Below are 22,691 nucleotides of genomic sequence, written 5' to 3'. Positions count from 1 at the left end.
ATTCTTGTAGAGCAAAGGTCCCAGAACGTGGTTAATAAAAGCTTGAAAGCACGCGGAGCCTCCTTGTAGACCGAAGGGCATAACGAGGTATTCAAAGGCTCCCAAAGGGGTGAACATGGTGGTCTTCCATTCATCCCCCTTCCTTATGCGTATCAGATTGTACGCCCCCCGCAGGTCCAGCTTTGTAAAAATCTTTCCCTTCCTTACCCTGGTCAAAATGTCATCAATTCGGGGCATAGGGAAAGCCAGGGGTTCCGACACTGCATTCAGGGCCCTAAAGTCACACACAAGTCTCGGCTTATCTGTGTTTTTTTTGTCCACAAAAAACACTGGGCTGCCCCCCACCGCTCGGGACTCTCTGATGAAACCTCGCTTCAGGTTTTTGTCAATGAACTCCCTCAGCTCCTGCATCTCCCTGTCTGACATGGCGTACAGCTTGCCCACTGGGAGTTGGGCCCCAGGGAGTAGGTTGATTTGACAGTCAAAGGGTCTATGCGGTGGCAGTTTGTCTGCTTCCCTTTCGCTGAATACGTTGCTCAGATCTGCGTATTGCGGGGGCACCTTCCCTTTGTCCATTACTTCCATCCCGGCTAGGGTGACTCTGGCTCCTCCCGGAACCTTCCCCTCCTTGCAGTGTTCTAGGCAATGCGCTGACCCAAAGGAGACCACCCTCTGATGCCAGCCCACTAGCGGATCGTGTAGCGCCAGCCAGCTCATCCCCAAAATGATGGGAGCTCCTCCCAAGGTGGCCACATTAAACGCTATCCGTTCGGTGTGCCTTGCCACCCTCATTATCATCGGGACAGTCTGTTGGCTAACTTCTCCCCCCAACAGCTCTCTGCCGTCAATCGTAGTCACCTGCAAGGGGTTACTTAAAGGGATGGTCTGTATCTGGTGCTCAGCTGCAAACTCCTTACTCATGAAATTACAGGAGCTGCCTGAATCCAAAAGCGCCTTGATCTTTAGTGGGTGTCCGTTTGGCAGTTCTAGTAACACCTCTATCACTAAAGCAGGTCTGGGAGGTTCCGGCGTGGGCACTTTCACTGCTCTTTGGCCTGGCTGCTGTGCCCCGACGGTGGCAGCCAGGCGTTGGCTTTTACTTGCTCCTTGCTATTCCTTTCTTTGTGGGCAGACTCTGGCAAAGTGCCCTGGCTGTTGGCAGAGATAACATCTCTTGGCGCTCTTTCCCTCCTTCTTCCGCCCTTCACTGGGATTTGAAACTGCGCGCGCCCGCGCTGTTCCAACTTCCATCGGCTCTGCCGGCGGGAAAGGTGGCTCTGGAATGTCTGGAATGCGGAGCTCCCTCCAACGGTCTCCTTTCCCTTCCCGCTTTTCCAAAGCCCTCACCTCCTGGCGCGCTCCTATGGACAGCGCAGATTTGGTCAGCTGATCCATAGACTCCGCCCTGGGCCCCCGGGAAAGTTCATCTTTGACGGCCGAAGAAAGCCCCTCTTCGAAAAGCATCTGGATGGGTTCCGCCGATAGGTCCCACCCCAATTTATGAATCAGCATAGTAAACTCAGTCCAGTACTCACGGACAGATCGGCTTCCCTGCTGGCAAGCCATTAACTGCCTTCGCACCACCCCCTGCTCAATGTCGCTGGAAAACATCAGGTCCATGGCACGAAAAAACTTCCTCGTGTCCTTTAGGATCTCATTATTCGCTGCCATCAGGGGTCTAACCCAGTCCTTCGCCCCCGATTCGAGATGGCCAATTACAAAAGCCACTCGCGATTCCTCGTCGGGGAAGTCATCAAACTGCAGGTTGAGAGCGTATTGCATCTCTGTTCTAAAGGCATGATAGTTCCTGGGATCCCCCCCGAATTTCTGCACCAATCCTGGCACCTTTCTGACGAGCGGGGTGGTTTTCTCCTTTCCCTTTTCTGCATCCTGAGCCCTCGTCTCCTCAAGCCTCGCCGTTTGCAGCGCCAGCTGGATCTCCAACGCCCTGTACCTTTCTTCCAGGCTTGGACCCCCTCCAGCTGCTCCTGCTCCTCCAGTTCCGGCTGGGTTGCTCATGATGCCTTCTCCCTGCACAAGCTGGCTTTCGGAGACTTTCGGATTGCTGTGATGGGATGATGAGCTGCTTGTGCGTAAAATGCAAGTCCCTCAGAGTTTGATCAGGTTTTCAAACCTCTGCCTGTGACGGAGCCCCTCCAGCATGGCTGCGTCAATCGCTAGTAGAATCCGAAAGTGGTTGCTTTCGGAATCGTTTCCAAGATAAAAGCTCTTTAACGGAAACACGTCTTCTGGACTCTCGGCGTGACAGTTTCCGGCGAGGAGTGGGTGTCCCTATAGGAGGTCCTGAGACCTCCCCACTGTTTTCGCTGGAAGCGTCTCTGAGCCATCCCTCCGACTCACTTTCCCTTGGAGTTCTTGCTCGCCCTCTACTGGTTCCCTCTTCCGCTGCTACTTCTCTCTCAACCTCAATGAGCCTTTGCACCTCCGGTTCTTTGGATGGCAGTTCCCTGACATGCCCCTACCACTTTTTTGTGCTCCATTCTATTGCTGCTGGTGGCTGCTTATCACTCAGGCTGCAAGGAGGAGCACTTTTACACAGCTAATGGTGAATCCCCTGCAATCCAAGTCCTCCTCACTTGCTCAAATCTATTCTGCCTCAAAACAAGGAGCGGAAGGAAAAGGCTGCAAACTGTTAAATGGAAAAAAAACCCAGGCACAGGGCAAGTAGCTTAAGTATACCTTTAAAGCAACAGTGCTCTTTCCCTCCCTCCTCCCCGCTCAGCTCACCGAAAAGCTCCTTCTCCACGCGTGCTCCCTTGAGTGCTTTTCCTTCCCTCCCCACTTAAAACGTGGTTACAAAGCAAGGATCCACATGGATCCTCAGGATTTTTGCATTGGGCTACCCCAAACTCACCATCAGATCACATGTCTGTGGCCACAGCATGAACCATAAAAATCATGCACCCACTGTTTCGTTCAGAATATTTTTTTCTTGTTTTCCTCCTCTAAAAACTACGTGCGTGTTATGGTCAGATGCGTGTTATAGAGCGAAAAATACGGTATGTCCCTACAGCCTTTCTTCCCCAGCTTTATTTTAATCCCCTTTATTTTCATTTTCGATTTCAGGACCTTCTTGGCACCTGGAGCCAGGCGCTGGATCAATATTGATGGCACCACTATGGGCATCACAGTCAGAGGCCTCAAACACCCTCATCGCTATGTCTTAGATGCTGCACAGACTCACATTTATATGCTGATGAAGAAGGTTTGTTGTTTTTTTGCTTATTAATTCCAGCTGGCTGTCCTTCCCAGTTATCCAAGTGGCATCGCCATCACTCCCACTCAAGCCTTTTTGAGAGTAGCAGTATTTGCCCGTTGTCCGAATCTACCCTGGTGAAGTTTGAAGAAAACACATGAAATATTTTTTTGGTGACAGTCTTGGGACACCTCCTTTTGGGACTGACTCAGCCCTTTTTTTGGCCATGCAAAAATATAATCAAAGCTATGCTTTGATGAGGAAGGAACTAATACACTATTTATGTAGAAGAAAATTATGTAAGATCTAAGAATGCCCAACGTATACAATGGAAGCATTTTTGAAATTAGAAGACAAAACAGGATAGCTTTGATCTTTCGTACAACAGACCTGCAGTTCTTAATTTCTCTGGCATTTTCCTATAAAGTGGCCCGGTCTGTACTTAAAGCAAACCCATGGTTTGTTTGACCGAACTGTGACTTCTATTTGAACATCTAAACCCAGTCTAACAGACTAATCATGGTTTGTTTTCTAATGAAACCCATTATGCGAAGCCATGGTATGGTGTTGGTTTACAAACCATGGCTCGTTTTAACTATGGTTTAGCATCATGCCTTGGCCACCCTACCTCAGATGCTTGCTAAGCTGCAGAAGCACAAGGCTGGAGCAGCTGAAAAACAAACTAAAGCTTCGGGGAAATGAAGCATGACTTTTTTGCTCATCTACGTAGGAAACTGCCTTATGCCATTTCAAACCGTTGGTCCATCTAACTCAGTGTGGTCTAAACTAATTGACAGCAGCTCTCTGGGATTTCAGGTGTAAAGCAGCTTTTCTCCTGAGCTATGGCCCTTCATCCACCGTCTGACTTGTGGTTTGCTGAGCAAGCTATGGTTAAAACAAGACTTAGCGTTATATACGAACACACCCTTTCCCATCCCTGGGCACTCTTTTTCAGATGAAGGCATACCTGCCTCTTTTCCTGTTTGGCTGACCTCATAACATTACAGAAGCAGTAGCATAGCTGTCAAGCATCCCTTATTTGGAGGGAAAGTCCCTTATCCCAGCGCCGTGTCCCGCTGCTGTCCCTTATTGATGATGTCCCTTAAATTTCCCGGGTTTCAAAGGAAGCAGCTCCTCTCCCTCCCTCCCTGCCGGCCAGGGATGAGGGAGGCTCCAACTGTGTTGCTTGGCTGCGTTGCTCACCCAATAAGGTGTCTAAGAATGACTGGGGGGTGGAGCTTGCATGCCTTGTGCCGATTAAATCGGCCATGTTGCCTGGGGACTCGCCTTTGCTCAGCGCTTCCCAGTGGAGAGGTGACGGTGGTTTTCCTTGCTGCATCTCCTTTGCTGGGTTGTTGCGCTGTGGGAACCACTGCTTGAGGCTTTGTTTGGCTGCTGGCTGGGTTTTCTGCCTTTGGCTCGGAGGGGCTCAGAAGTTGAACATGCCTGTGCTCGCAAAATCCCTTATTTTGGCTGATGATCCCTTATTTTTGAGGCTGCTGGTCTCTTATTTTCAAATTTGTAAGTTGACAACTATGAGCAGTAGCCAAATGAAGAAGGTTGCAAAGGTGGCATTCAGTTCAATAGTCAACTTATTTCTCTGGGGTTCAGCTTTCTCAGAAGACTTTAAAGCCTCTTAGTGTGCTTTCAGAAAATGTAATGCAACCACAGGAAACTTAATTTCAGCTGACACCGACTGCAGCTTGACACAGGAGATGGATGGAGGAAGCGAAATAGTTTAACCACAACATTTGTCCTCCCCTCTCCGCCCCAGCAATTTTGATAATGTGATTTGAAATGTGTTGGGGCAGATGGTGGCAAAATGATGTGTCATTACAAGAACAATAGATCCAATAGATTTAAGAAACCAGAAAGCCATCTAGCCCAAACGGCAGCAGTGTTTCCGAGCACAATTCAAAGTGTTGGTGCTGACCTTTAAATCCCTAAACGGCCTCGGTCCAGTATACCTGAAGGAGCGTCTCCACCCCCATTGTTCTGCCCGGACACTGAGGTCCAGCACCGAGAGCCTTCTGGTGGTTCCCTCACTGCGAGAAGCCAAGTTACAGGGAACCAGGCAGGGGGCCTTCTCAGTAGTGGCACCTGCCCTGTGGAACGCCCTCCCACCAGATGTCAAAGAGAACAACAACTACCAGACCTTTAGAAGACATCTGAAGGCAGTCCTGTTTAAGGAAGCTTTCAATGTTTGATGTGTTACAGTATTTTAATATTTTTTTGGAAGCCGCCCAGAGTGGCTGGGGAAGCCCAGCCAGATGGGCGGGGTATAAATAATATATTATTGTTGTTGTTGTTGTTGTTAGGACCATCTTACTTCTTCCAATCTCAGTTAGGTCATCCCACCACACTTAGGGTATGTGCCCTGCAAAGGTGCTTACATAATATAGTAGCTCTGGGTGACTCAAGGTATATCAGGCCATAGCCTTCAAGGAGTCATAGTATATATACCCTTTAATAATACAATTCCCACTTCCTTTCGATGGCTTTGAATGGCTGAAATGCACACTTGAAGAAGGGAGCGTTGGAGCTTATGTGATGTTTTTTCCTTCCTAGGATGAGAACCTCTCCCCCATCTCGTACTGAGTGCTCTGGCCACAGATTTCTAACCACATTTAACCAGTGGTTTTCATAACACATATGTAGTGTGGAGAAGAGATGTTCCATTGTGCTCTTGGGTGACATTATTCTCTTCCCTTGCATGCCCCCCCGCCCGCCTCTTTGACTCCCAAACAGCTGTAAGGAGAGATGATTTTAATTAGGATGCTTGTAATCTATAACTACCGTTTCCCCTTTCCTTCTCCCCAGTAGGATTCGTTCGGTCGCTATTTAAAGTCTCCAATATACAAGGAAATACTGTCCAAGGCAATTGTGCCGCAAGAAGCCGCCGTGAAGAAAAGGCAAGCTGATTGGGGTTTAATTGCGGGCTATTTGCTGTTGGTTTAATCGAGGGCACAAAGTGCTGGGGCCTGAGCAAAAACTACTGTGATTTAGGCATTTGCATAATTTAAAGTGGGTTTTTCATGGTGGGCGGGACAGAGAGATAACCCCTCATTTTGGACGCTGCAGATGCTTCGCTTCCAAGAAGGAATGGCTATTGAGGAAAAGCCTTTTGCCCTAACAGCAGTTTTCTCTGGCCACTAGCCTGCGCCACATCCCCCTTTTTCTTTAAAGCATAGCTGGACAGAAACAGCTGTACCTTGCACTGCTGTTGGTTGTCATGGAAACCACCCTATGGTAAGCCTCATCTGCAGGCTCCTGAAGCTGGTTTATTGAGCAGCAGCAATAAGAAGAGTTTTAATATTAATATTAGCAGCAGTCGTGTATTAATTGAGTGGTTTCCCAAGCTGCTTGTAGAGCGTGTTCTCGAGATCCTTACTAGCATCCTTGTGTAGTAGGCCTCATGTTGCAGAAGGGCCTGAGAAATGGGGGGTTCCCTTAAAGGCCAGGCAGCCTGCTGACATTCGCCGCAAAAGACAAGACTAGTGGCTGGCTTAGCATTCTACCTCCTGGAATATGCATCTCTCACGCAAACTGCAAAGCTGAGAGCTCACCCTACAGGTGAATAACATGATGCAGTTTCTCTTTCAAGGACACATTTGTCTTTATCTTTTTGGGACGGTTTCCTCAAACCACCTTCCTCCTTTACTTCTTCAGATGGCAGAACAAGGTGACTCGTTTCCAGCAAGCTTTTGAAATATTCCAACTGCTTCTTTATGAAAACTGTCCCCCCCCACCTCCTCGCCCACTTTTGTTGCTGTTGCAGCAGGGCTTTATTTGTTCTTTGCATGCTGTTTCACCGTGCGTGTTTTTAGTAAGCCACTTTCTGAATTGCAAGATTACAAGAAGTGTGAATTTCGAAAGGCAGGTGCGTTTCAGTGTTGTTGAGTTCAGAAAGCATGAATTAGGTAGATTCGCCTTTAAATGTGAACTGAATCAAAACTCTCTCACCCCCCCATCCCTACTGTAGAATGACATAGGGCTACATCAGGGGTCAGCAACCTTTTTCAGCTGTGGGCCGGTCCACCATCCCTCAGACTATGTGGGGGGCCAAACTATTTTTTTTGGGGGGGGGGGGAAATGAACGCATTCCTATACCCCACAAATGACCCAGAGATGAATTTTAAATAAAAGCACACATTCTACTCATGTACAGTGGTACCTCAGGTTAAGAACTTAATTCGTTCCGGAGGTCCGTTCTTAACCTGAAACTGTTCTTAACCTGAGGGACCACTTTGGCTAATGGGGCCTCCCACTGCTGCCGCTCCACGATTTCTGTTCTCATCCTGAAGCAAAGTTCTTAACCCGAGGTACTATTTCTGGGTTAGCGGAGTCTGTGACCTGAAGCGTCTGTAACCCAAGGTACTACTGTAAAAAGCACCAGGCAGGACCCCAAAGTATCCCAGAGATGCATTTTAAATAAAAGCACACATTCTGCTCATGTAAAAACACCAGGCAGGCCCCCAAAATAACCCAGAGATGCATTTTAAATAAAAGCACACATTCTACTCATGTAAAAACCTGCTGATTCCCTGATCATCCGTGGACTGGATTGAAAAGGCGATTGGGCCGCATGTGGCCCCGAGACCTTAGGTTGCCTACCCCTGGGCTACATCAAGTAGACACAGACGGTAGCTGAAGCTGCCTTTTGCTATGAAAACCAACATAGAAATATATTACCCAATGAATAAGCGCTTCTCCTGCCTGCTGCTTCTCCCCACCCTTTTCCCTGGGCTGCCCCCACATGGACTTCTTTCTAGTCTTCGGGCAAGTTGTGAGGAAAGCCATTTGAGCCCCCTCCCTTGCTCTGTGGCTCTTTGGCAACCATCATCCCTGTTCTAAGACACAGTTCTCACTTCCATGTATATACACTCAAATGGAAACATGTGTTATATCCCTCTGTTAACAGCAGTTAGAATGGGCATTTTGGCTTCCCATAAATTAACAAAGGGTTCAGAGGACTAGATATCGATCTCATCTCCCTGCTTGATAACATTTGGATCTGCACTAAGAATGTGAGTCTTGGGTTCTGTCTCTTAGCAGGAGAGAGAGTTCAACATTACCCTGTATAAGATTTGTCTAGACAGAGAATTGCTGTAGTTTAATCAAAACCAGATTCTAGGGAACCCAGATTAAGCATGTGTTTGAATACTCTGTGCATAATCTTTTGAGTGTTTTTATTTTTTAGGACTGCTCCACTTTTTATGTGGCAATTGTGTTTGTTGTGGCAAGGCCTGTGTTTCCTTCATTAAGTGCATAAAGGCTGTGCACACATGGTACTTTAAAGTGGATTTGATGCATCTCAGGTTGTCCACTCAACATTGTCCTCATCCAAGCGATTGCCAATGCACGGATCCTTTTGGATGTGGGGTGGGGATATTTATACCTGGAGTACTGACATGCACAGAGGCCGGGAATGGGACCCCCATGCAAAATGGTCATCGTCTGTAGGCTTCCTTTGTGAGTTAGAATTATCCCCCCCCCCAATTCACATAACAACCTTTGAATCCTGAATTGAGAAATGAACAAGATATCTCATTCACAGCAGTAGCATGTTTTTGCCATATATAGTACAATCCTCCAAAGTAATCCTGTCAGGTGGCTGTTGGGGTTGCTCGAGAGTAACCAGGCATGTGTTTTACAGGCATTATTTTGGTGCAAACTATTTACGGTGAAGAGCCCCAAAGCTCATGTCTGGCTCAATCGCTAGCAGAATCCGGGGGTGGTCTTCTTTTGGACCTCCCCCAACATAAGAGCTTCGTTACCCCCAACTGTCTCCGCCCCTCTCTGTGCCTCAGACTACTGCGCAGGATGGGCAATGGCAAAGGCGTGTTTCCCTCCTGTCCGGTTTGCTCAGGAGCGGTGTTAAGGCTCCTACCAGCATCCTCTGGTCCTTGCACCTCTTCCCCACTGAATGTGGGGCTTTCCTCCTCCCCGGAAGAGGAACTGGAGGCTCCCTGTAACACAACTGCCCTTCTATTTCTCGCCTCTGAGCCGATGGCAGTTCCCTGACAAATCCCATTGACTTTAGTCGAAATGTTGCCTCCCTGCCCCCACTCCAGCCAATGGATGTAGCTCTCTTATTCTGGGACCACACTGTCATTTGGTGTGTGTGTGTGTGTGTGTGGTAGATGGAACTTAGTCTAGGTCTTTTTTATATATATAGTTCCCAATTACCAAAGTCTCACGCCTGATCCAGAGTGTTTGCAAATGCCAGCTTCTATCTGCATTTTCCCAAGGTGTAAAGGGAAAAGGTAAAGGACCACTGGACTGTTAAATCCAGTCATACTTGAACTCTGAAGTGTGTGCAGCCTGCAGCTCTCTAAAATACCTGGCTGCCACCAATGCGATTTTCAAATGCTGCTATGTTTGCACAATGTTGCAAGCAGCACTCACAAATGTAGTCGTGTTTGCTGTGAAGTGCTTCTGAAAAGGCTTCGCACATAACCAGAAGGCTGCAGACAGCATTCAACTGCACTTTGGAATAATTTGCAGGTACAGAATGAAGTGGTGGCATAGAGCAGGTATGTGTAAAGCTTGTCCTGGGAGAAAGCATCGGACTCACCTCCCTATCTGAATCCTGCTCGGCCACCCCAAGCTCAGAGTCCTCCTGAGACTCTTGACAGTTCTCTCTCCTGTCTCAACATTAGAACCAAATGAGTTCAGAGGGAGGCTTCCATCTGTTGCTGCCTCCTCCTCCCACTCTTTCTCGTCTCTGTGCTCATCTTCCCCCAGTCTGCCATCCTGAGTCTGAGACCAGCGGCGCCAAAGGAGTAATGACGTCATGTTATTTGATGTAGGAAATCTTGCTCTCCCTTTGATGTGCACACATTTGCCCCTGAAAGTGTGGAACATCGATGTAGGTGCAGCAAATATGATACAGAAAGGGTGGCACTCCCTCTAACCCTGATCTAGGGATGGGGACCTTGCAGCGCTCCAGCTGTTGTTGTGGACTCCCAACTCTCATCAGCCCATGCCAGCATGGCCAACGTTTAGGGCTGATGGGAGTTGGAGCCCGGCAACAGCCACATGTTCTTCATCCAGCCCTGGGATGAAAGGCAAGGACCTCTGACCTTTCCAGCATTTGCTGTCTCCCTTTCATAGAATCATAGAATTTCAGAGTTGGAAGAGGCCCCCAAGGGCCATCCAGTCGAGCCCCCTGCAATGCAGGAATCTCAGCTGAAGCATCCATGACAGATGACCACCCAAACTGTCCTTAAAAACCTCCAAGGAAGGGAGAGTCCACAACCTCCTGAGGGAGACCGTTCCACCGTCGAACAACTCTCCCTGTCAGAAAGGTTTAGTCGGGATCTTCTTTCTTGTAACTTGAAGACATTGGTTCGAGTCCTACCCTCCAGAGCAGTTTGATTCAACCCCTGATTCATTCCCCCTGTCTGTATAGAAGAAGAAGAAGAGTTTGGATTTGATATCCCGCTTTATCACTACCTGAAGGAGTCTCAAAGCGGCTAACATTCTCCTTTCCCTTCCTCCCCACAACAAGCACTCTGTGAGGTGAGTGGGGCTGAGAGACTTCAAAGAAGTGTGACTAGCCCAAGGTCACCCAGCAGCTGCATGTAGAGGAGCGGAGACGCGAATCCCGTTCCCCAGATTACAAGACTACCGCACTTAACCACTAAACCACACTGAGTTTATGGGATGTTATCCCAGGGCAATTCATTTTGTAAACAGGCACTGATTAATCCATTGGCGCAGAGCTGGGTTTGATGTGGTTTCTCGACACTCCTGTGTTTTTCTGCCTCCCCAGACGCCCTCAGATACCTCCGCCTTCCACTGTCGTACACAACGACCCTCCCCTTACTGTCTTCTCCTCTGCTTTCTTTTTTAGCTCTAATAATCCGTTTGCTCGCCGGCACCTCCGCTCCAGCCCCAGCCCCGTCGTCTTGAGGCAACAGGAGGAAGAAGCCAAGGCGAAAGAAGCAGCGGCCAACGTGGACATCACCCAGGTTATGAGCAAGCTGGATCGTAGAAGCCAGCTCAAGCAGGAGCCCCCACCTGCTAAGTAGGGCTCAGATGTTGGTGAAAAGGCCAAGCGGAGGAGTCGTGAGGGTGTTGGCTGAATGTAGAGCTGCATTTCCTGTCTCCTCCCTGCAGGTGGCAGTGGTGCTTCGTCATTATGCGAAACATTTCTCTGTGCTCTCCATCCCTCCTTTACACACAGCATGTTGTTGCCATGGCGCCCAGAGTAGTGTCACTTCACAAGCCATCGCTGGTAGAATCGTTGAACGCAGGTGGCAGTAGTTGCCATGTGAACCTCACAGTGACTTTCCCCATATCAAATGGGCTTGTGTGTGTGTGTGTGTATTTTAAACAAGCCAAGGAAACAATGTTTTCTATAAACTGCCTGAAACATCCCTCCCGGCTCTAAATATTCGGGAATCTAGATACCATGGCAACTGGCTTCCCTCTTCTCCCGCTGCCTGCAAAGGATGGAGGGGAAGAGATGGCAAAAGTGTGCTCTGAGGGCAAAGCTTATTCTGGTTTCCGGGCGCTGTTGAGGAATCCTAAATAAGGGTGCATATTTAACACAGCTCAGGCACCACTCACCTTGCTATGCAAACAGTTCAGACGGTTAAATATCAAACAAAGGGTAGATTAATCCCCCCCTTTCTTTTCAGGGTATGCTTGGGGATTAGGTATTCTGATCAGTATTTGTGGGTGCTAAGCACAGAACCAAGCGGCCGCAATTGGCCCATACGAATTAACAAGCAGTACATATTGTGGTCTTGTGCATGTAAACATGCATTCCGCATTTCCGAAGCAACTTGAAGCAGCTGTCTGCTCAAATGCATATTTGTTTGAGCGGAATAGGAGTATCAGTTGGCCGGGGTGCAACTTGGTCATAGAGAGGGGAAGTCCTTTATGGATTCAGAGCCTCCCTAACAGGGAGGGCCGTAGCTTGGGGGGGGGGGGGTTGGAGCATCTACTCTGCATGTTGAAGGCCCCAAGTTAAGTCCCTAACATCTCTGGGTAGGGCTGGAGATAACCCCTGGAAAGCTGCTGTCCATCAGGGTAGAGAATACTGAACTGGATGGATCAATAGTCTTGACTCAATATCAGGCAGCTTCCTATGTTCCTTAGGGTTCTTGTATTAAAAGGTAAGCTAACAAATGGAGAACATTCGTTTTCTTCCACCTAGCTCCAAGTCCCATTTGGTTTTATTTGCTGTGAAATTCCCCAAAGATGGGAACCTAATATCTTAGAGGCGTGCACATGGGGCTGCCATACTGTAAAGTAAGAAGACAGGTGCTTTTCGGAAGGAATCTTCCTAATATTCTTGCAGCACTCTACGGCGGTCTTCAAGCCTGTTCTGGCAAGCAGCTGGCCTGTGTTGACTCCAACAGCCAACCCCCTGGAACACAAGGCAAGCAATTTGTATGCATCTTGTTTGTGGAGGGAGGATCACATGACTGACAAGTGGTAGCCATGTTGACTACCCCTGTATTTGCTGAAAGTTTAAGAATTGAGATATGGTATTCTAGGCAAGAGGCTTTTTCTCTGCCGTAGTGTGGAAAGCCAGTTGACAGCCATAGGGATCTATCCCTGCTTGCTGTGTAGACTGAAAATAACATAGGTCAAAGCCATCAGAGTTGTACTGACTGGAAGTGTTGAATAAAATGTAGCCTCTCTTGTTTCCTTCGTGGGCATAGTCAGGAGGACTTAAATGCTTGCCTCCTCCCACCCTCTCAAAAAAAAACCCCTAATCCAAAAACAACGGCAATATCAGTGCTTCATAATTCTGGATCAAGAAGTGTTTAAAACATTCCGGAATCTTATGGGCATCTGAATGGAATCGGGACTCCCTCCTACTCATCTCTTTTCCCATTAAGTTATTTCAGCTGTATGATTTATATCTCTTTATCATCTGCTCCATCTCCGGGCTTGCTTGCAGTTTCTCTCTCCTCTTTGTCACTGCATTTCATCATTTCCTGCAAAATGCACTCTGACAGTAGCAGACAGAACACCACAGTCAAAAAGGCTGAGAGAAAATAACACAAAAATGCAATATTAAAAGCAGTGTAGGAGTGATAGCTTCTACCAGCTCAAGGAAATGTAAAGGTAGCCAAGGGAAATAAATAAAAATGTTGTCCAGTAGCACCTTAGAGACCAACTAAGTTTGTTCTGGGTTTCTGAGCACAATTCAGAGTCTTGGTGCTGACCTTTAAAGCCGTAAACCGCCTCGGTCCTGTATACATGAAGGAGCGTCTCCACCCCCATCGTTCTGCCTGGACACTGAGGTCCAGCGCCGAGGGCCTTCTGGCAGTTCCCTCATTGCGAGAAGTGAGGTTACAGGGAACCAAACAGAGGGCCTTCTCGGTAGTGGCACCCGCCCTGTGGAATGCCCTCCCATCAGATGTCAAAGAGATAAACAACTACCAGACTTTTAGAAGATATCTGAAGGCAGCCCTGTTTAGGGAAGCTTTTAATGTTTAATAGGTTTTTTAATATTCTGTTGGAAGCCGCCCAAAGTGGCTGGGGAAACCCAGCCAGATGGGTGGGGTATAATTAATTAATAAATTATTATTATTATTATTATTATTATTTTATTTTCTGGTTATAAGCATTTATTTCGTAAGCAGAGTCCCATGCAGCACTCAAGTTTGATAGTGCCACTATGGAGATTAGCTCATTAAAGGAAACCCCATACCTTGTCTTGCCTCTTTGTTTATCGAGGCCAATATGGAAACAACAGAATAGCCTGAAGCAAGAGGTTTCAAACTGTGTTTCAGGCAACCTTGAGGTTCCTTGGGGACTTCTTCAGTGGTAACTTCAGCAGTGGCAGCCAAAAAGTGCATGCCCATCCGTGTTGATGCCCCCCCCCCGCAATGTACAGTGACAGTAGAGCATTGGAAGCATTGTAGGTTACATTCTCCATTTACATGGGATGACTGTAAGGCCAAGGACATAGTGGGTGAGATTCAACTAAGTTGTGTGCATTGAATGACGTCCGCTCGCCCCTTCTCCCCATCTGCTCTGGAGGTTTGGTTGTGCAGAAATACCCCATTTAGCACTACACTGAATTCCACCCAGTATGCCCTAAAAGGTACCCTAGAACTCTTTGTAATGAGTAGGTGGCCTTCAGTGTGGAAAGAGTTCAAGTTCACCAGTAGAAAGCTTGAAAACTGCTTAAGATACCACAGAGCTGTGAGCCTGTTTGTTGGCCTCTAAGCTTGTGCTGTTTTCCATCTTTCTTTCCTTGTCGCAAATATGTCAGTGCATGTATATGATGTCATTGCTTTTCATTTTCTGTTAAATGCCCAAGATGGAATGGGCTTCACATCTAGTTAAATAAATTAAGAAGAGGGGGACTTCTAGTGGGATTTCAGAATGCTGCTTTATTTTTCTCACTTTTCCTTTCTTTTATCTCCTCTGGTCAAATAAAACTAGAAAGCGAAACCATCACTGTGCTTGTCTGTCATGTCTTTTGCCTCTCTTCTGTGCGTCTTTCATTTGTTCATACTGTGTTGCCTCTGTCCCATTGGTTTGAATTGGTTTTCCTTTTCTAAAATACTGGTGAATAGTGCATACGTCGATCCTTAGTGCTTCAAGAGAGCTTGAAAAACCATTGTGTAAGACAATGTCAAATTAGGTAGGCTTCTACTTAATTTGTCAACATTAAGTCTTGCTACATGTCTTAATCATAAGGTACCATCTTCTAAAACTGCCTTCTACTGGCTGTGTTTGTAGCAATACCAGAGCCTTATAGTCTTCAGAAGCTCCTCATTTACATCCTTATCCTAACTATACACACCCCAGTCCTATACACCTGTACTTAGACGTACTTCTAAGTAAGTGGGCATAGGAATGCAGCTTTCATAAAGGGAAGCTGATTTCAACCTGGCCACTATTTGCTCCTCCATCCCACAGTCACATGGCAGGAAAAAGTGGTGGTGGGGAAACATCACAAAATTACTGGGAACACAATTATGCTACTGCAAAGCATGTAGTGAATCTAGTGAAAAGAGTGAAGTTACACTTGGATCCATTCCCCAAGGGGTGACTGCCTAAAAGGCATCCCACCTCACGCGTGAAGGACAATTCCTGACAGTAGTTGCAATGTAAGCCCAGGATCTGTGCAAGATCACATCATTCTATCTCTGCTTGATGGACTACTCCTATGTATTCTCCATTATATTTGGTTTAGGATTTGTGGATCACTTCTCTACAGCGTGTCTAATTCAACAAACAGAGAAATTAGATAGCCACAAAGCAGACTAGAAAACAACAAACACTTAAATAACCAAACCAAACCATTTTGAAAAGCAGAGCTGAGTTAGAAACCTTGTTGCACAGATTAAGTCTTAACCTGATGCCAAAATGAGACCCAAGAAGGCAATTACCGTATTTTTTGCTCTATAAGACTCACTTTTCCCCTCCTAAAAAGTAAAGGGAAATGTGTGTGCGTCTTATGGAGCAAATGCAGGCTGCGCAGCTATCTCAGAAGCTAGAACATCAAGAGGGATTGCTGCTTTCACTGCGCAGCGATCCCTCTTGCTATTCTGGCTTCTGAGATTCAGAATATTTTTTTTCATGTTTTCCTCCTCCAAAAACTAGGTGCGTCTTGTGGTCTGGTGCATCTTATAGAGCAGAAAATACGGTATTTGATCTTTTGGTGGAGGGACTTCCAGAGACGATATGGCAATACTCAAAAAGGCAATCTCCCCATACATAGAGGGTTATCGGAAGAAGACATTAATGGTCAGGCAGGCTCACGTAGTCTGAGCTGTTGTTCAACACGATAATCAGCTCTCAGTTAAACTTTGAACCTTCCCTTTTTTCATTTTAGAAAAATGACGACACAGAACTAAGCCACATTAGAGTTTGCACATGAGTTAGTTCTTTAAAATGCAAGGGCACCCACTGAAACAAATAGCCATGTTTGAATACTTTATTGTTTTTTAGGTTGCATCCAACTTAAATCATTGGATGTGCAGAACAACTCCCACAAGCACAACCAAAGTCCGCTCTAGAGGGTGGGGGGGACGGGACTCAGAGCAGACTTAGGGGGAAAGCAGGGGGGCGGGAAATTCCTTTGCGCTTGTGGGAGAATTCTGTGCATGCAATTATTTAGTTAGACAGAAATATAGGGTTGGCTCCATCACATTTTTATCGGTCCACAAGCCTTTCGTTACATATGGTACATGGCACAAAGTAAGTGAAACATGCAATTTTTATGAAGTTAAACAATCCAGGGCAAATGCCCTATAAAATATCAAGCCATTTTGCTAGAGGTTATTCGAGATGAATTCCTGGATCATCATCCTTGGGTACCTGCCATCAAACATCACTTCCTTCCGGCTTGCACCAGTATGACTGGCACCATTTCGTTTATTGGTATATATCAAGGCCGTGTGTAAATTCATATTCCCCATATTTTCTCCCATCTGTCTTCATTTATTCATATCTACATCAGCAGCATATCTACATCAGCAGCTTTGGCTTTGTCATTCAACTCCGAATGTACTTCACCTGATCATTGAGAAAAGAAGAGGAAAAAATGTTTCTTTTACCCTACTTTTGAAAAAAAATTAAGAACTTGGTAAGAGATGGGAAGGGGAAGTTGACATTCAAAGTGAGATTCCTTCTTCCCAGGACCATGTTTTTTAAGTAGAATACCAGAATTTATTACAGTGTGTCAAAGCTTTAATTAAACATCTTTGCTTGAATTGGATAGGTATTACAGTGGTACCTCAGGTTACATACGCTTCAGGTTACAGACTCCGCTAACCCAGAAATAGTGCTTCAGGTTAAAAACTTTGCTTCAGGATGAGAACAGAAATTGTGCTCCGGCGGCGCGGCAGCAGCAGGAGGCCCCATTAGCTAAAGTGGTGCTTCAGGTTAAGAACAGTTTCAGGTTAAGTACAAACCTCCGGAATGAATTAAGTACTTAACCTGAGGTACCACTGTATTTTCTCTCCCCCCCCCCCTTTTAATGCACTAACTTTTTTCCATGTTTAGTCGCAACTTTTATTGGTTATTGGGCGCCATCTTTACTTTGTACATTGCTTTGCACATAACTGCATTGAAAGGCAACTTTGGCAGTATTCAGACCATCACTTTCGTCTATCTTCGTGATGTTCCTTTTCACATTTTATGTGATCGTGGTGGAATCTAGTGAAAGTTTTAACACTCATTTCCATGTGAATTGTTTGCAACCCTGCCAACTCGGAGAATCACAGGAGTTTTGCACTGACAAAATCTGGAGCATTGTATCAGCAAACTCTACTGCCATTTAACATTTAGCATGACATGCAGGTATATTGATCAAGAAGCCATAGTTCCATAACACAAGATACTGCGATGTAAAGGGAATGTTAGAACTCGGGACAGAACTAAAGCAATAAGGCCCACATCTGATTGACGATCTGAAATCTTCAGTGGGTGGGGACTGCTGGATAGAATGGAGGGTGGGCAACAGCAATAAGAAGATCCATCAAATTATGTGCATCCTTCAGAAGAAGCAAGATGGTTGGCTGGATTAGCTAATGTTTCAAAGAATTAAATCGCTGTGGTTTAAACCACAACTCATAGGGTGAGCTCCCATTGCTCGGTCCCTGCTCCTGCCAACCTAGCAGTTCAAAAGCACGTCAAACTGCAAGTAGATAAATAGGTACCATTCTGGCGGGAAGGTAAACAGTGTTTCCATGCGCTGCTCTGGTTTGCCAGAACCGGCTTAGTCATGCTGGACACATGACCTGGAAGCTGTACACTGGCTCCCTCGGCCAATAAAGCGAGATGAGCGCCGCAACCCCAGAGTCGGCCACAGCTGGACCTAATGGTCAGGGGTCCCTTTACTTTTACCTAACTAGCTAAAGGTGAGGTGGGAAAGAGACCCAAATCAGGACCAGCTCCATTGTTTTGTGGGCCTTCAGGTAAAGAGGTGGGAGCATGAGAATGGCTGGCAGATACAACATGACCATGCTTCCTAGGAATTCCACTCTGCTTCCTGTGCTATAAATGTTCTCCTTTTCTTCCATGCAGTTGTGCCAATTCACTGCTCCTGTTCCCCATCTGGCCATTTACAGTGGTACCTCTGACTCTCCATCGACGTCCAATGCTTTCTCTTCCTCCCGCCGTGTGCCTAGCGATCGTCCTCTCCAGTGCCCTGGGCACATTACTCTACCAAACAGTGCTAGCTCCTCCTCTGTTAAGGTAGCTCCAGACAACACCTCTGTCACGGGCAGGAACTGGGATGGGCCTAGCTCTAACTCCGCCCCTTCCTTCATGGAAAGCACTGAGATCGCCATGAATTCTGAGCTGGAGCCCTGCCGCAGCTCCCAGTGCCCTATGGGCTCTAAGACCAAGCTGCTGCCCAAGCCCCAGATGTCCTCATCCCTCGGCAGGTTCCTCAAACTGGGATGCTTGAACTCTCCAATGTTTGCAACATTCTCACCCAAGTGCCCTGGAGTGACTCATGGGAAAGTGCAACCACTCGATGGTCTGAACCCACAACTGCAACAGAGGTCCAAAAAGGTGTCCAAGTGAGTATCCTTCTGAGTTATTCCATCGTGCTTTGCTTTGAGAGCTGCTATAAGGGGAGATAAGGATTCGGGAGAACTCTGATTTTGTATGCATCTTAATGAGAAAATACCTAATTTGCTGTTGCTATCTAACCAATACAGTGGTACCTTGGTTTGCATATGTCTTGGTTTGCATACCTTTTGGATTACAAACACATCAAACCCGGAAGTGCATGTCCCGGTTTGCAACCTTTTCTTTGGATTACAACCCTTTTTTATTATTATTACGAACAATTTTTGGGGGGAGGCCCCAACTGGCGAAAGCGCGCCTTGGGTTACAACCTGTTTTGGTTTACAAACGGACCTCTGGAACGGATTATGGTTGTAAACCAAGGTACCACTGTACATGAATGGAAATGTCTCTGAACTGTGGTGGTTCAGTTCTCCAACCAATGTGTACTAAAATACATCCATTAGGTGAAAGTGTGCATAAAAATGCATCTCCTGGTGAAAATAACATGGAGAAATGCATTGCTATGTTAGAGGAAATTGCTTGCAAAAATGTGTATATTAGTCAAAACTGCATGCAAAAATGTTTTGCCCCCAAATATATTTTCTTAAATTTCCACAAATCTCACATAAAATCCCAATACATAATATTTTTTTCTTTTGTTTTATAGACTTCCCATCCCATTTTTGTTGGTGTTTTTTGCCCACCTCTATGCTGCACCCTATCTTCCCTCTCTCGTATCATAATCATAGTACAATGATTTCTGTTGCTCATAGTTCAAATCCTGCTCACGAATTCACCATATTATAGCATTTCTTTATAAATAGTCTGAAAAAGACTTCTGTTCTTCAGTGAAGCAGTCATTGTTAAGTTCCTTTATTTTAGCTGTTAACATTGCTGATTCAGCATAGTCCATCACCTTGCTTATCCATTCTTCTTTGATGGGAATTTCCTCATCTTTCCATTTCTGTGCATAAAGAATCCTAGCTCTTATAGTTACATACATTAAAAAAAACCTGACCATCATTTTTGGAACTACAAAAATGTTTTTATTGGGGGGAAAATAACTAAAATACTGATGGATTTTCATGAGGATTTTTTTTAAAAAATCAAATATGTCTGCAGAAATGTGGAGAACTGAATTTAAGATTGGAAAAAATGAGAAACTCAAATTAACGGATTCATCCATCTCTAGATGGACATCCCCCCCTTGTGTGTCTTTTGGAAGAAGCCACCTCTGGTTTAGCCATAAGTTCTGAACAGTGAGAGCATTTCCATTAAAAAAAAAAACAACTTACACCTTAGGAATTAGCAGCCTAGTAATCCAGTTGTTATTAATTTATTGTGATTGGGAGCCACTTTGTAGATTTCACTGTACAACTGAAAGGTGGGATACACACATGTTAATAAAATAAATAAATCCATCCACTTCTTAATTCCAAGTACATCAGCCAGTGAGGCAGGTGCCTCTAGACTCAGAATGCAAAGCTTTGCCTCCAACCATACACCGTATTTTTCGCTCTATAAGACGCACCAGACCATAAGACGCACCTAGTTTTTGGAGGAGGAAAACAAGAAAAAAAATATTCTGAATCTCAGAAGCCAGAACAGCAAGAGGGATCGCTGCGCAGTGAAAGCAGCAATCCCTCTTGCTGTTCTGGCTTCTGGGATAGCTGCGCAGCCTGCATTCGCTCCATAAGACGCGCACACATTTCCCCTTACTTTTTAGGAGGGAAAAAGTGCAAAAAATACAGTACCCTCTGGTTGCCCCAGAAACAATTTGAGGCAGCCATAGTAATGGGGTATTGATTGGCAGATGTGCTGGAAGATCCCCTGTTTTGAGCAAAAGTCCAGGCCAAACAGCTTGCTCTTGGACTGTCTGCCTGGCAGATGCCCACACTGTGACGAGTTTTTCATTTTGCATCCCAGCTTCTTCCAGATAAAAATGGAAATACCTCTGGAGAGCAAGGTCTACCCAATAGATTCGGAGGAGGAGGAAGAGGGCAGCCACTGGGCTTGCAAGGATTCTGCAAATGAAGTTATCTGCCCATGGGAGAATCTGATAGAAGATGGAAAAGCTGGATAAAAAGAAGCCTTTGACACTATTTGGATATTTTTAAATGGCTAATTTTTTTATCCTGCTCCTGAATTAGCAGGTATTATTTCCTACAGTTCAATTGATTTCATAATGCTGTTAAAAGTAGTGCAATGGAATAAGGAATGAGAATAATCCACATGGATTGCAAAGCAAGAAGCCAGATACATATTTATTTCAAAATTCAGAAATTTAAGGTTCAGTGCCATCACTTCCTGGTTTCTTTTATGTAACTCTTAACTACATCAAGTGTATTTAGGAAACTCTCCTGCTTTGTTAGCCTTTCAGAACTATTGCAGTTGTATTTATTATGCCTGTGCCCTGCTCTTCCTTTGGAAGGTCAGATTTACGTATATCTCCTACAGATCTCCTAACCAGGTACTGATTAGGTTGACGTCTGCTTGGCTTCAACAATGCTATAGCATCAGGTACTCTTTAGGCCTCATAACTAACTCTGAGTTAGACTCAAATCTTGGAGCAGAAAATATATGTTTGATACAACATCATTTTCATTTATCAGATAAATATGACATTTTTTCGTTGAACTTTAATTGCCCTTCACAAAATCCTTTGCAAACATCTGTGAAGGGAAGATTGATATTTCCTTATCAGGAAGTTCTACTGCAATTCATGTAGCTAAATTGACACATATTTTTCTTCTTTTTTTGTTGTTTCATATCGAATGTTATTTGCTAAATCCACATGACTCTTGGTGATGATGAAGGTTGCCTTCTGATAAACGGCTTGTAGCTTCTGAGTGAAATCAGACTCAGGTTCTGGACAGTCCTATGTCTGAGTAATTATAAAGCTGATGAAATATTGGTAGCAGGGTCCTGCCTTTTTCTGTTGCTCCAACCTTGCAACATAGTCCATATTTCAGCGAAGCCAAAGACTTGACACGACTAATTGGAAGTCCGTTGTCTATTCTTACTTTTAATCCCTTAGAGAACAGAGAACTTTCAACTGCAATGTTATTCATCCTTTTTATCTTGTTGCATTATCAACAGTTTTGTAAAGGTAAGTCACCATCGCTCCTGTTTTATATATAAATAACAGCTGAAGGGAATGACTTTGTCTGTAGCCAAACAGACAGACACAGGGCTTCCCTGTCTTTGTCCAGCTGTCCACACACTGAACCATTCTGGATCTCATCTGCACCAATTTATCTGCCTGCGATGCCTGCAATAACTTCATGTTTGTGATAATCTTATGGTTGACCAGAGGCCTCATTTCATGCTATCATGCCCTGTGGAACGCCCTCCCACCAGATGTCAAAGAGAAAAACAACTACCAGACTTTTAGAAGACATTTGAAGGCAGCCCTGTTTAGGGAAGCTTTTAATGTTTATTAGGTTATTGTATTTTAGTCTTCTGTTGGAAGCTGCCCAGAGTGGCTGGAGAAACACAGCCAGATGGGTGGGGTATAAATAATAAATTATATTATTATTATTATTATTATTATTATTATTATTATTATTATTATTATTAAACACAGTTAAATCCTAAGAACACTTCTGTATACCAGCCATGCATTCGGACTTGTACCTGCATCAATGGCACTGCAATATCAGATCAGTTCTTTACTAGGTCCATTTTCGATCAGTACTCTCCCCTCCCGCATCCCCACGACCTTCCCTACAATTGGGACCAGTCACGAGATCAGAAACACTAAATGCAAAACACCTCTACAAACAAGCTGGGGATCAGACTGTCAAATCTAGTTTGATTTGGTTCAAACAAGTTTAAATCCCATTCCCTCTTCTCAAGCAACTGTAGGATTTAGTTCTGTATGGAAAGAAGAGTTTTCTAACTGAGTTATCAGCACCTCACCAAACCATTCACATAATATTTGGGATGTAAAACCAGTCTAAACTGTAGT

General features: G+C 45.4%; 1 protein-coding gene across 4 annotated transcripts in view; it reads left to right on the top strand.

Annotated features, from left to right (window-relative positions):
• RGS9 (regulator of G protein signaling 9) overlaps positions 1-22,192 on the top strand; it is a 72,718-nt gene extending 50,526 nt beyond the window's left edge. For 2 of the 4 annotated variants that reach the window (XM_081899673.1, XM_081899675.1), the window contains 5 exons: positions 3,088-3,226; positions 6,041-6,129; positions 11,076-11,193; positions 18,230-18,729; positions 20,648-22,192. In XM_081899673.1, the coding sequence (XP_081755799.1) occupies positions 3,088-3,226; positions 6,041-6,129; positions 11,076-11,193; positions 18,230-18,729; positions 20,648-20,804 (1,003 nt within the window). In that variant the 3' untranslated portion in view covers positions 20,805-22,192. Of the gene's footprint in view, positions 1-3,087; positions 3,227-6,037; positions 6,130-11,075; positions 12,930-18,229; positions 18,730-20,647 lie in introns of those variants that run through there. The other 2 variants (XR_014165315.1, XM_081899674.1) reach the window with 2 other exon arrangements.
• Positions 22,193-22,691: the final 499 nt, after the last annotated feature.

This window comes from Podarcis melisellensis, assembly GCF_964234715.1.
Source record: "Podarcis melisellensis genome assembly, chromosome: 2".
NCBI lineage: Eukaryota > Metazoa > Chordata > Lepidosauria > Squamata > Lacertidae > Podarcis > Podarcis melisellensis.
Note: the sequence above shows the minus strand (reverse complement) of the source record. Positions and strands in the feature narration are given on the sequence as shown.